At 50.8% G+C, this 13,563-nt stretch overlaps 1 protein-coding gene across 1 annotated transcript; it reads right to left on the bottom strand.

Annotated features, from left to right (window-relative positions):
- Nucleotides 1–37: 37 nt before the first annotated feature.
- LOC130541142 (uncharacterized) lies at nt 38–11,626 on the bottom strand. Its single transcript, XM_057300998.2, has 4 exons — nt 11,442–11,626; nt 9,542–9,675; nt 1,085–1,371; nt 38–386 (listed from the first exon to the last, which is right to left on the bottom strand). Exons 1-3 carry the CDS (start codon nt 11,624–11,626, stop codon nt 1,163–1,165), a joined length of 528 nt encoding a protein of 175 aa, XP_057156981.2. The 3' UTR covers nt 38–386; nt 1,085–1,162.
- Nucleotides 11,627–13,563: the final 1,937 nt, after the last annotated feature.

The following is a 13,563-nucleotide window of genomic DNA, read 5'->3' as shown; positions in this document are numbered from 1 at the left end:
AATCCCAGCTCCTCAGGAGGCTGAGGCAGGGGAATAACTTGAATCTGGGAGTCTGAGGCTGCAGTGAGCTGTGACGGTGCCACTGCACACCAGCCTGGGTGACAGAGCAAGACCCTGTCTCAAACAAACAAAAAACAAACATGTTTTTTGTAGGAGAAAGATCTGAATCCTGGTTCTGCTGCCTGCTAACCCCCAGCAAGTTGAAATCACTCTGAGCCTCAGTTTCCTCATCTATAGAATCAAGATGATGATGCCTACTTCACAGGGTTGCTGGGGGCTTAACTGACACAACGCATGTAAAGAACAAGGCTGGGTGAGGCTGAGGTGGGTGGACTGCTTGAGCCCAGGAGTTTTGGTGAGACCAGTCTGGACGACACAGTGAAAACCTGTCTCGACAAAAAATATAAAAATTAGTGGGTATGTTGGCATGCATCTGTAGTCCCAGCTACCTAGGAGAATTGATTGAGCCCAGGAGGTTGGGGCTGCAGCTCCAGCCTGGGGGACAGAAACCCTGCCTCAAAAAAAAAAAAAAAAAAAGAACAAGCGCAGTACTGGCATGTAGCACATCCTGTATAGATGCCAACTCCCCACTTCCTCTGACTTGGAGGGTATCTTGTTGGTTAAGACCATAAGTCAGGTGAGCCCTAGCTGGGGGAGCTGCACAATTCCCTCCACCTCTCTAAGCTGGAGCTCCCTCATCTGGAAAGTGGGGGATGATGATGAAAGTTGCATTAAAGACTAAAGTGTGGAAAGCACCTGGCAGACCCCAGACACCCAGTGAGAATTCAATGAGCAGTGGCTCTGGCACCACCCACATACTGAACTCAACAGAGGTGCCCTGGGCTTCTGTTAGCTCCCAGGCCAGGCCATGCGTATGCCCATAGCTGCCCAAGGCAACTCTCCTGCCTACCTGGCTCTGGAGAGGTGGGAAGCAGGCAGGCCTCCCTTTAGGTGTGTCTGACGGTGGGTTATGGGGCAAGGTACTAGAAAGGGCCCACTAAGGCCCGAGGCCCAGTGCCTGGTTGGAGCCCCTGAGGACCAGGGTCCTCAGGCTGGGCTGGCAAGCAAAGGGCAGCCTGCTCACCTCTGGGCCTCGCGGTCATCCTTGGGCGTATAGTTGGTGAGGCAGTCCAGGATGAAGATCTGGCCCCACTCGGTGCACTCAATCAGGGCTGTCAGCAGCTTGTTGATGAACTGTGGGTTCAGATGGAGCAGGTTGTTGCTCGGGTGAGACTCGGCAATTTCTGAGAGCGCTGCCACTGCATGGGCCACCACCTGGTTGAGAGGGTGGCAGGGGCAGAGGCTGGAGGTGCTGCTCACAGGCCAGGGGGCAGTGCGTTAATGATGCTGGCTGGTCAGAGGTCAAATATCCTGAAAGGAATATGACCTAATGAGGAGGGTCTGGAGCTGCAATGAGACCAACTCCAAGCACTCACCCTGCTGACTCCTCTGCAAACTGGAAAAAAAAACAAGTGTGCCTGCCATTTAGAAAAACAAGAAAGACCTAGCTCCAAGTGCCTAGCCATAGAAAGCATTCCCAGCTTCCTAACACAGCAGCGCCTGTCTACCAGCAACAGCAGCTCACTTCAATGCTTGTCAGCTGTGCTTCTCAGAGATCTGGGATTGCTGCAGAGCTCCTCGAGGCTACTGGGAATGGATGGGGGCTGGAGAAGAGGGGCTTGCCAGGTGAAGCTCCAGGCCCTCAATCCATTTCCACTAGAGCAGGTGTTTTTGTTTGTTTGTTTGTTTGTTTTTTGAGACGGAGTCTTGCTCTGTCGCCCAGGTTGGAGTGCAGTGGTGTGATCTCAACTCACTGCAACCTCCACCTCTTGGGTTCAAGTGATTCTCATGCCTCAGCCTCCCAAGTAGCTGGGATTGATTACAGGCATGCACCACCATGCCTGGCTAATTTTTGTATTTTCAGTAGAGATGGGGTTTCCTCATGTTGGGCAGGCTCATCTCAGAATCCTGACCTCAGGCGATCCTCCCGCCTCAGCCTCCCAAAGCTCTAGGATTACAGACGTGAGCCAATGCACCCAGCCTATTTTGTTGTTGCTGTTGTTTTTGAGATGGAGTCTCGCTGTGCTGCCTACTCTGGGATGCAGTGGCTCAATCTTGGCTTACTGCAATCTCTGCCTCCTGGACTCAAGCAATCCTCCTGCCTCAGTCTCCCAAGTAGCTGGGATTACAGGCATGTACCACCACGCCCAGCTAATATTTGTATTTTTAGTAGAGATGGGGTTTCGCCATGTTGGCCAGGCCTTAGTGGGCCCTTTCTAGTAGCTAGTCTCAAATTCCTGACCTCAGGTGATCTGCCTGCCTCAGCCTCCCAAGTTGCTGGAATTACAGGCATGAGCCACTCGCACCCGGCCTCAGGCAGCTGTTTGGTTGTTTTTTTTTTTGAGACGGAGTCTAGCTCGGTGTCAGGCTGGAGTGCAGTGGCGCCATCTTGGCTCACTGCAACCTCCAACTCCCAGGTTCAAGTGATTCTCCTGCCTCAGCCTCCCGAGTAGCTGGGACTACAGGAGCATGCCACCACGCCCAGCTAATTTTTGTATTTTGAGTAGAGACAGGGTTTCACCATGTTGGCCAGGATGGTCTCAATCTCCTGACCTCGTGATCTGCCTGCCTTGGCCTCCCAAGTACTGGGATTACAGGCGTGAGCCACCATGCCTGGCCCATTCTTCCTTTTCTTTGTGGCTTCATACTTGAGCTGGGAGACTCTCTGGCCACAGTCCTGTTCATTTTGTGTCTTCTCTACTCTTCAAGGCTGAGACAATCCTGTACCTCCAGAAGTCTTGGCAACAGGGTTTCTGCACCACCTCAGCTCCTGCAAGCACAGTCATGTGGCCATCTGGTGTTGTGGCTGTGGCTGCTGCCTCTTAGTCAGGCCCAGTAGATGCCGTGATTAAGTGAGTGCGTGTGTTACCACGTACACAGTGTATGTGTGAGACAGCAAGAATTGTTTCCCCACTGTCATGAGCACAGGAGGTGGCCCCAGACACATTATTGACCATGGGAAGGCTCCCCATCCTGACCTGACCTTGGTCTCCTTCTCCACAGAGCTCTGTGTCCACTGGGCTCTTCTTGTCCTCACCAATGTGGACATGTTTATTGTGTCACAAGCTGGCTGAGCCTGAGCATGTCCGTTAGCCTCTCAGGAGGTATATCAAGTCTTCTCAGAAGGCAAACAGATCTTCTCTTGCATCTGTGGAAGTGGGGACATAACTGCAGGTAATAAGAGCATCCAGCAGCTTGGCCGGGTGCAGTGGCTCATGCCTGTAATCCCAGCACTTTGGGAGGCCGACGCAGGTGGATCACAAGGTCAAGAGATCAAGACCATCCTGGCCCACATGGTGAAACCCCATCTCTACTAAAACTACAAAAGTTAGCTGGGCGTACTGGTGTGCGCCTGTAGTCCCAGCTACTCAGGAGGCTGAGGAAGGAGAATTGCCTGAACCTGAGAGGTGGAGGTTGCAGTGAGCCGAGATCGTGCCACTGAACTCCAGCCTGGCGACAGAGCAAGACTCCGTCAAAAAAAAAAAAAAAAAAAAAGCAGCCAATATCATAGTTATAAATGGACAACTTTACCAGCTTCAAAGGAAGCATCCAGGTCAGCTCCAAGATCTCTGTAGACTTGTGGCCAATGGTGTTTCCATCATGTCTTGCGCTCTCTGCCAGCAGCCTGACATCGGCCATTGCTATCCCATAGTCGCCATTTGCACACCGCTGTGCACATCAGTCACTTCCCTTTTGCTGATCTGGATCAAGTCCCTCTCACCAAACACTGGCGTGTCTTTATGTGCACTGCACTCTCCACCGTCAGCCTCTGCTGCATGGTCCCCTTACAGATGCTGAATGTCCCATGCGTGCTGCTCTGAGCCATGGGATATGATAATGTCCAGTCCCTCGGACTCCGTGAACTCCTCCATACTGTCTTCTTCACTCCTCACAAAGCACCCAGTCCTCGTCCACATGAGTAGATGGGCAAGCGCTGTCCCCACAGGCTCTTTTCATTGGACTCCCACGGAGGGCACTGAGGACTAGTTGGGGGCACCTAGGACTACTGACTGTTCTGCCTTTGGATAGACATGGTCTATCCTGGAACAAATCCGTCTTCCAAGGGAGTAGATGAAGGGGCCACTGTATTTATAATGCCCCAGGGACCTACTCATGTCTGCTCGTCCTTTCTGTAACCTCTACCTTGGTTGGACCTGCCTGTGGGCCGCCTTTAAACCTCTGCAGCCCACTGTGACCCCTCACCGTCACACAACACCGTGTCTGCATCTCCATCTTACACAAAGCCACCCTGGCAGGAAAGGACACCCCCCCCTCCTCTCAAAGACTGACACTTTTCAGCAAAGGGTGACCCAGAAAAGATGCAGACAGAACAAGGCCAGTGTACCTAAACAATACCTACCCAAGGAATGCTCAACTTTCTATAGTACCAGAAACTCATACTTCATTTCAATGGACTTCACAGGAGAGTTTAGAAATAAAGATTGGACAAACTATAGAAGACACACAGAAGTATAAACACACAGAGATGTTGGGCAGATATGCCAGGCAAACACTCATGAAACAGAAAGTTGATGTGGCTGTGGTGATAAACAGCAAACTCAACATGCTTGAAGACAACGTGGTTTATTTGTCTTTAGAAGATCAATGCCTAGGCCAGACCAGTGGCTCACACCTGTAATCCCAGCACTTTGGGAGGCTGCGGTCAGCAGATCACCTGATGTCGGAGGTTCGAGACCAGCCTGACCAACATGGAGAAATCCCATCTCTACTAAAAATACAAAATTAGCCAGGCGTGGTGGCACATGCCTGTAATCCCAGCTACTTGGGAGGCTGAGGCAGGAGAATCACTTGAACCCGGGAGGCAGAGGTTGTGGTGAGCCAAGATCACGCCACTGCACTCCAGCCTGGGCAACAAGAGCGAAACTCTGTCTCAAAACAAAACAAAACAAAACAAACAAAAAAAGAACATCAATGCCTATTAATAAATGGTTCAATTCAAAAAAGAGAATTTCAGCTCTCAGCTCCAACACTGATGAGTTGTGTGACCTTGGACAAATCCCTTCGCCTCTCTGGACCTTGTTTTTTGGGTACTTCACATGGGGATGATAATAGCACTGATGACTGGGTTGTGGTAAGAATTAAGGGAGACAATCTGCATAGTAAATCCTCCATAAAAATGGGCTTCTGTGATGTAGGGTGAGCTCCTGGAGGACAGGGAGGTGTTCCGTTTTTTCCGGGACACCTCCAGGGCCCCACCCCCAGGGCCTTGCTCTGTGCCAGACACACAGTAGGAACACAGATTGCTGAAGGAACTGAGTCTCCATTTCTGTGGCTACTGGCCACAGACCCAGAGAGCCAAGGCAGATTTTCAGAACACCCTCCCCACCCAGGCCAATTCTCCTGTGTTTATCCAACTCATTTCCTGGCTAGGTGCGGGCAGAGCAGCAGCCCAGGCCTGGCCTTCTGTGCTGAATGTGGTGGGGGCCAGCGGCAGCTGCTCCTCCAGGAGAGCGCCTCCCAGTGGAGGCTAGGAAGGAGGGGCGGGCTGGGAGTGGTGGTGTTACCAGAAAGGGGTCCCGATCCAGACCTCAAGAGAGAGTTCTTGGATTTCTCAAAAGAAAGAATTCAACATAAAATTAAATTTTATTTTCGCATTAGTGCATCTTTAATGCTAAAGTTACTTTTTAATAAAATTTTATGAATCTATCCAATTTTAATTAATTTGACTACAAGGTAAGATTTTTCTAACAATTTATAACTATAATTTTTTTCTTGTTAAAGAACAGATCAATGTTCCCAAAAACCCTATTATTTTGATGTACGGGCCCAGATTCTGGCTCTGTTTCAGGGTCTTGTGTTTAATATTTAATTTATGGAAGAATTAAATAATACCCTTTCATTTTAGTCAACTTGCTCACAGAATTCTTTACAAAGTTTCATAAACCTCCTATAACTTGCTTAAACTTTATTTTCTTTCAACTAAAAATAATTCTTAAACTTTCGAAGTTAGAAAAAACTCATTTTTTTTGAAAAAACCATTTTCCCATGTCAAAAACACATAATTTTTCTTTTTAGTGTAAGCAATTTTAATTACATACCAGGTGCAGAGTCTAGGATATAAGACAGAACTGCAGATAAAGTCTGACTCTTTCTAGCATAGCTAGGAGGCATGGCTAACTCCACCTGTCCCCAGGCCTCACCTAGAAATCTAATGGCTCCAAACCAGGTAAACTGAACAATTTTCCAAGTCAAAGAAGCAGTTTATGACATTAAAGCACTTAGCGAATTCAATCTCTGACTTAATTTAAACCAAATGTCTAAATTTTGAAAACATTTTCATTTTACCAATAACTTTTAAAAGCCTTTATTTCCCAAAGATTACTGAAGTTACATGAACTAAAAGGTATGAGAACTTCTATTTTTCTGATGAAATATTTGGGAGCTTTCATTTTCTTTGAAGCCAATTAAAGCTCCTTTATATAAACATCATACACAGCACTTCCAGACAAGATCAAGCAGTTCTAAGTTTTTCTTTCCCATGTTATGACTTTCTGACTTGTCCTATACTTCCCTTTTTTCATCTTTTATTTTATTTTGAGATGGAGTTTCGCTCTTGTTGCCCAGGCTAGAGTGCAATGGTGTGCAGTATCCGCTCACTGCAAACTTTGCCTCCCAGGTTCAAGCGATTCTCCTGCCTCAGCCTCCCGAGTAGCTGGGATTATAGGCATGCACCGCCACACCTGGCTAATTTTGTATTTTTAGTACAGATGGGGTTTCTCCATGTTGGTCAGGCTGGTCTCAAATGCCTGACCTCAGGGTGATCCAGTTGCCTTGGCCTCCCAAAGTGCTGGGATTACAGGCATGAGCCACCGCACCTGGCCTACTTCCCTCTTTTCTAAATAATTAGTCATTCTACTTTAGAACAAGAATTTGTAATACAAGATCCTCTCTCCCACAAAATCTCTTTCCTTCATAACCTTCCTTACCATAAATACATCTTCTTATCCACAATTTTTTTAGCTCTCTCTCCCCTACTAATTTCTGATGCCCACCCACATCCAAAAGGTCAGGTAAAGCAAGGCGAAACAAAGCAGAGCCTTCCCCAGGTTTTGAGAGGGACCTGTCCACTTACACTTCTTGGGGGTCCATGAGGAAAACAGAGGCTCCTCCTAAAATGGAGTCTGTGGCACCTTCTGTTTTTTCCCAAGGACTCCCAGGCTGCCAGAAATTACCTTAGCTCCTCTCATATGGCCATCAAGAGTGGCGACAAGACAGACTAGGGAAATAATTCAGTCAACTGAAAAGAAAAAGAAAAAGTTAGTACTGTCCCCATTGTAAAGATGGATAAACTGAGGTACCACACAGCTTAAAAATTCATGTTCGCATAGAGTTAGGCTCCAAAGCTTGCTCAACCATCCTGTAATTCTGCTAACTCTAGGCCCAGTCACTGATGCACTTGGTATGGTAGCTCATGGCCCTCTGAGAGCTCAGAACCTGGGTTTCATGTCCTCATCTATGGCTATATAATTTAACAATTTTCCTCTGAATTTGTTGGATTCTACCCCTATATATCTCAAATTTTATTAATATTACTGAATCTTAAAGGAGGCTGTGATGCCTTTAGTCTGTAGAAATATTAACCTATAAACAAAGGACTATATGAGGTTAATGGTACTCAAATTTTTTCTATATGCTTTAAAACATTGAGGGAATATATTGAGAAACACACCTAAGAAACTGCAACCAATCTACTCTGGACAAAAATTTAGACACCATCTCTTCAAAATAAGCTATATAGTGGTACATATGCATATTTTTACGTATATCAACAATATTTTACATATTCATGACCTCAAAAATAATTAAAAAGTGTAAAACTTACAGACCTTATACGTTTCTGTTGGCTTGAAAAAAATGATACAATATAGATTGTTTCTTTAAAGTAGTCAATAAAATGCACAAATTTCTAGAGTAATCAGTTAAAAAAAAAAGTTCATACCAAAGATAGTATTATTAGGAATAAAACAGGGCTCAACACTGCAGGCTCTTAAAGGCAAAAGTTAGTGAAGCCTTGTTTGTGGTAGAGAATCTTGGCCTAAAAACATTATACACATGATCCTCCCCTTCCTTTTCCTGTTGCAAAGATGTGGTGATGAACCAAATTTGCTCATGCAAATGACAATACTCTTGAAAATGGTGGCAGAGAAATAAAATGAAAGGAATGTGGTTCACTTAACAATCTCATAAATTGGAACTTATTACCCCTGTGCCTCTTGACTATCTCCAGACTAATATGTGAGAGACATGAATTGGCTGTTTGCTACCAATATTTTATTCAATGCTTCATTTTTTCATTCCTTGAATAACTACTTACAGGATCATGAAAGCACAGCTACTCAAGTATCTAAATAATTATGCAACAATTTTTTTCCTCATCACAATAATGGACCAATTATTTTTAAAATACAATACACTGGGCCAGTGAAGTGCCTCACCCCTGTAACCCCAGCACTCTGAGAGGCTGAGATGGGCAGATCATGAGGGAGGTCAGGAGTTTGAGACCAGCATAGCCAACATGGCGAAACCCCGTCTCTGCTAAAAATACAAAAATTAGCCAGGCATGGTGGTGTGCACTTGTAATCCCAGCTTCTCGGGAGGCTGAGGCAGGAGAATCGCTTGAACCCAGGAGACAGCAGTTGCAGTAAGTGGAGATCGTGCCACTGCACTCCAGCCTGGGCAATAGAGCAAGACTCTGTCTGGGGAGCAGGGGTGGAGGGGAATACAACATGCTGACAAGTACTCTATTTTTAACTCAGGTTTGGATTGTTGTTTGTTAAGGCCATTGCTTGTGATAAAGAAAACAAAAGGAGGAGGAGGAGAAACAAGAACAGATACAAGAAATAGAAGCAGCAGTATAACAAAATGAAGAGGAACAAGAAAATGATGATAAGCAGAAGAAAAACCAGAAAGAAAAAAAGAAAAAGAACAGATAAAGGAATCAGGAGGCCTATTACACATCTTGTCCCCTTCCTGATTCATGAAATTTTAAAAAGTTCAAGACTACCCTAACAAAAATCAAGCAAAAAGATACACAAATAGTCACCTCCACAAACTTTGTTAATAATGACACAATGGTGCCACTCATGCCTGGCTCAGGCACCCGCAGGAGGAGAGCACCCTCCAGATTCTGCAGAAGTGGGGAAGACTCCTCCTTCCCCTGGCTATGCCTCCATTCCTGCCACAGAGGCCCACAGCTTCCTACCCACCCCAGGCCAGGCTGGGACAGGCAGGCCAGTCCCACAGTGCTCCTACCTGCCTTCCTGGGCCCCAGACTTGCTGCTGCTGCCACCACTAGCGCTGATGCCAATACAATCACCACTGATGTTGCCCTCAATGCACCAGCCCATCCTATGAGGCTCCTAACACCTGGCCACCACTGCAGCCCTACCTGTGCCCTGACAGCAGCCAGCCACCCTCCTACTGCTCTGTCGCTCTGCAGTCTCCATCACTGCCCTCCTACCGCTTCGGCACTCTGCAGTCCCCATCGCTGCCACCAACCACAGCGAGGCGAGCCACAGTGTCGCAGGCTCTAGCCTCCAGCAGGTGTTCCCTCCTCTTCGCGCGGAGCAACTGGGCAGGCAAAGCCAGAAAAGCCTAGAACGGGATGCAGAGAGTGGTAGCATTAGAGCCTCACCTTGTCATGCTGGCCACTGGGTGGCAGGTGTCAGTTTCAGTGAAGACACTCACACCCACCCTCCAAAGTCCAGCCTCTCCTTTTGGCCCAAGTTGGCCAGTGACTGTGGCCTGGGGTGGGGACTGGAGACACCACAGTGTCCAGGCTTCCTACTCCATAGGAACTGCTGGGCCCACCCTGGCTGCGTTTCCTGGGAAGCAGGAGCAACAGAAACTCAACCCCAGCCAGCCCTCCCCACCCAAGTGCCGGTTCCCATTCCTGACGCCTCCACCCACAGGGCCTGGTCACCCCGTGGTATCTGCTACTCTATGTGCGGGGGTCCCAGGTGGTCTCTGCAACACGTAGCAAGAGGGCGCAGGCCTGGGAACCATCTCGGGGCTGGGGGCCCAGGATTCCCCCAGAAACTCGAGCAGGAGGAGATGGCCCTCTGGAGCCTGAGTCAGGGAGAGGAGGACTGCTCCTCTGACCACTGCTGTCACTGACACCTCTGCTGCCTGCTGCCAGGGTGACAGTGCAGCCCCCCGATAGCGCCCCCAACACCCTGCCCCCCATCGCCAGCACCTGATAGCGCCCCCAACCTGCCCCTGCCTCGGACACTGAAGCACCTGCTGGCACCTGCAACTTGCCCCCAGCCGCGGGCACTGCAGCCCAGGGTAGCAACCTCAATCTGCTCCGTGCCATAGACGGTGTAGCCATGAATAGCAGCCCCAACCAGACCACCGCCACTGGCAGTGACGCCCCAATATGGCACCCAAACTACCCCCCACCGCAAGCAGTGCAACCCCAGATAGCGCTCCAATCTGCTCCCACCGGGAGTAGCAGCCCAGGATAGCGCCCCCCATGCACTCCCTGCCTCTGGCAGTGCAGCCATGGATAACACACCCAACCCACGCCCTGCCGCTGGCAGTGTAGTCCCCAATAGCGCACCCAACCTGCCCCCGCCCCCTGAGCCAACGTGGCCCCAGATAGCATACTCACTGGCTCCCTGAAAGGCAGTACAGATCTCTGATAGCACCCAGCCCACCCCCCCCCACCAACCATGGGCAGTGTATCCTCAGTAGCACCCCCAACCAACCCCCCACCCCCTCTCCACGGGCATTCTGGTCCCTGGTAGCACTCCCAATAAGCCCCACTACCTCTGCCTCAGTGTAGCCCCCGATAGCAACCTCAACACCCCCCTCCCTGCCGCCAATAGTGTAGCACCCTATAGTGACCCTAACCCATCCCCCACCACCACCATTGCAGCCCCAGATTGTGCGCTCAACCCACTCCCTGCTGTGGGCTGTGCAGCCATGGATAGTGCCCCCAACCAGCTCCCAGATGCAGGCAATGATGCCCCGGATATCACACGTCCCACCCACCGCAGGCAGAGTAGCACCCAATAGCGCCCCCAACCTGTGCCCAACAAGGGCATTGCAGCACCCGATAGTTCTCCCAACTCGCCCCCTGGCCGCAGGCAGTGCATCCCCAGATAGTGCCCCCCAAAACTACCCACTGCCGCTAGCAGTACAGATTGGGATAGTGCCCCAACCCACCCCCAGCCACAGGCAGCACACCCCAGATAGGGCCCCAACCCACTCCCCTCCACAGGCAGTGATGCCCCAGATAGCACAGCCAACCAGCCCCTCAACACGGGCAGTGACGCCCTGGATAGGGACCCCCACCCACCCCCCATGCCTCAGGCAGTATCTCCTGGGATAACGAACCTATCCCACCACCTTTTTACCATCCTGGCTGCACTGTCGTCTTCCTTGCCACCACCAACCACAGCAGCAAGGGGAGCCAAGGCAGGCTCGAGTCTCCAGCGTGCGTGGCAAGTGCCTCCTCCTCCTCCTCCTGTAAGCCTGGAATGGAGCAGCTACACCAGTGGACACTGAAGAGCCTAGAATGAGGAGCCGCCTCACTTGGCATCCTTTATATGTGGAGTTTATGCAAATGAAGTTCCTGGACTACATGTTCTGATTGGATAAGAGAAACCTCTAGGCCTAGTCTGATTGGACTTTGTTATCATGTTCTGATTGGTTATCCTAAGACTTCCTCTCATCCAGTCACAACACGAAAATAAAGCCCAATCATAGTAGACCTAGAGATTTTTCTCTCATCCAATCAGAATATGTAGTCCAGGAACCTAATTTGCATAACCTTTGTAAGCGAGAGTCTTGCCATTCCAGGTTCTTCTACGTCTGCCTGCCCATCTGTTCCGACCCCAGATTAGAGAAGGAGTTGTCACCGGTGGCATGCTGGAGGCTTGAGCCTGCAGCAGCATGGCTCGCCTCACTGTGGCTGGTGGCAGTGAGGTAGAGTACAGCACAGCTAAAGTGGTAGAAAGGTTGCGGAGTAGGTGAGCTATCCAGGGGCTTGTGGTGGGGGGCGAGGGGCGGTGAGCTCAGGAGCCAAGGGTTGGATGCACTATCGTGAACTACACTGCCCAAGGTGAGGGGGAGATTGGGGGCGCCATCTTGTGTGGGGGGTGTGTTAGGGGCAGTACTGGGTGTTGCACTGCCCACGGTGGGGAATGGTTGGGTGTTATCCCAGGCGTCATTTCCTGCAGCAGTGGTGGGGTGGGGGCTTGTTGGTGGCCTATCTGTGGCTGCATTGGTCGCACGAGGCTCGGGTTGGGGTGCTGTCTGGGACATCAGTGCCCATGGTGGGGAACTCCTTGGGTGTGATATCTGAGGTGTCACTGCCCATGGCTGGGGGCTGGTTTGGGGCGCTATCTATGGACTACACTGCCCACAGCCAGGAACGTGTTGGGGGCATTATCGGGGGTGGACTGCCAGTGGCAGGGGTGGAGGGACGGGTTGGGTGCTATTGGGGGGCTGCACTGCCCGGCAGGGAGTGTGTCGGGTGCACTATCCGGGGTTGCAGTGCCGGCAGTGGGTGGCAGATTGGGTGTACTATCAGGGGCTACACTGTCGCGTCAAGTGAGGGGTTGGCGGCGCTATCCTGGGCTACACCGCCAGTGATGGGGGGCATGTTAGGGTCGCTATCTGGTGCTGCACTCTCGGCAACGGGGTGGGTGGCGGTTGGGCGACCTACCCAGGCGTCACTGCCCAAGGCTAGGGTCTGCTTGGGGGTGCTATCCCGGGAGTCACTTCCCATGGTGGGAGGCTGGTTGGGGGCACTTTCCGTGGCTGCACTGCCAACATCAGGGAGCAGTTTGGGGGCATTAACCTGGGCTGCACTGCCAATGGCAGGTGGCATGTTGTGGGCACCATCGGGTGCTGCAGTATCCTAGATGGGGATGAGTTATGGGGCATTATCGGGGGCTGCACTGCCGGTGGTGGGTGGTGGACACGTCGGTGACAGCGGTGGTCTCCAAGAGAGGAGTGGTCCTCCTCTCCCCGGACTCCAGACTCTAGACGGCCACCTCCTCCTGTTTGTGCTGAAGTGTGGCGGGCGCACAGTGTTTCCGCGGGAATACTGAGCATGGCAGGGGCCCTAGACCCGCTGTGCTTCCTGGATCCACGTCTTCTTACTCTGTTTAGCGGAGACCACCTGGGATCCCCAGGCACACAGTAGCTGATACCATGGGGCAACAGGGCCCTTTGGGTGGAGGTGTCAGGAACGGGAACTGGCACTTCAGTGGGGAAGGCTGGCTGGGGTTGAGTTTCTGCTGCTCCTGCTCCCCAAGGAGTACAACCCGGCTGAGCCCAGCGGTTCCTGTGGAGTGGGAAGCCTGGCCAGTCCCCACCCCAGGCCCCAGTTCCTGGCCAGCTTGGGCCAAAAGGAGAGACTGGACTTTGGAAGGTGGGTTTGAGTGCCCCTGCCACCCAGTGGCCAACATGACTAAGTCTCTTACACTACTACTCTGCATCCTGTTCTAGGCTTTTCTGGCTTTGCCCGCC

The sequence above is a fragment of the Pan paniscus genome, chromosome 23, assembly GCF_029289425.2.
Source record: "Pan paniscus chromosome 23, NHGRI_mPanPan1-v2.0_pri, whole genome shotgun sequence".
Lineage (NCBI taxonomy): Eukaryota > Metazoa > Chordata > Mammalia > Primates > Hominidae > Pan > Pan paniscus.
This window is presented reverse-complemented; position numbering and strand designations above follow the sequence as displayed.

Coding starts and splice junctions, on each gene's coding strand:
- LOC130541142 (XM_057300998.2), bottom strand. CDS start 11,626: ATGCCAAGTGAGGCGGCTCCTCATTCTAGGCTCTTCAGTGTCCACTGG. Junction 9,676..11,441: donor ACGACAGTGCAGCCAGGATG/GTAAAAAGGTGG, acceptor ATCCCGTTCTAG/GCTTTTCTGGCTTTGCCTGC. Junction 1,372..9,541: donor GACTGCAGAGTGCCGAAGCG/GTAGGAGGGCAG, acceptor TATTCCTTTCAG/GATATTTGACCTCTGACCAG.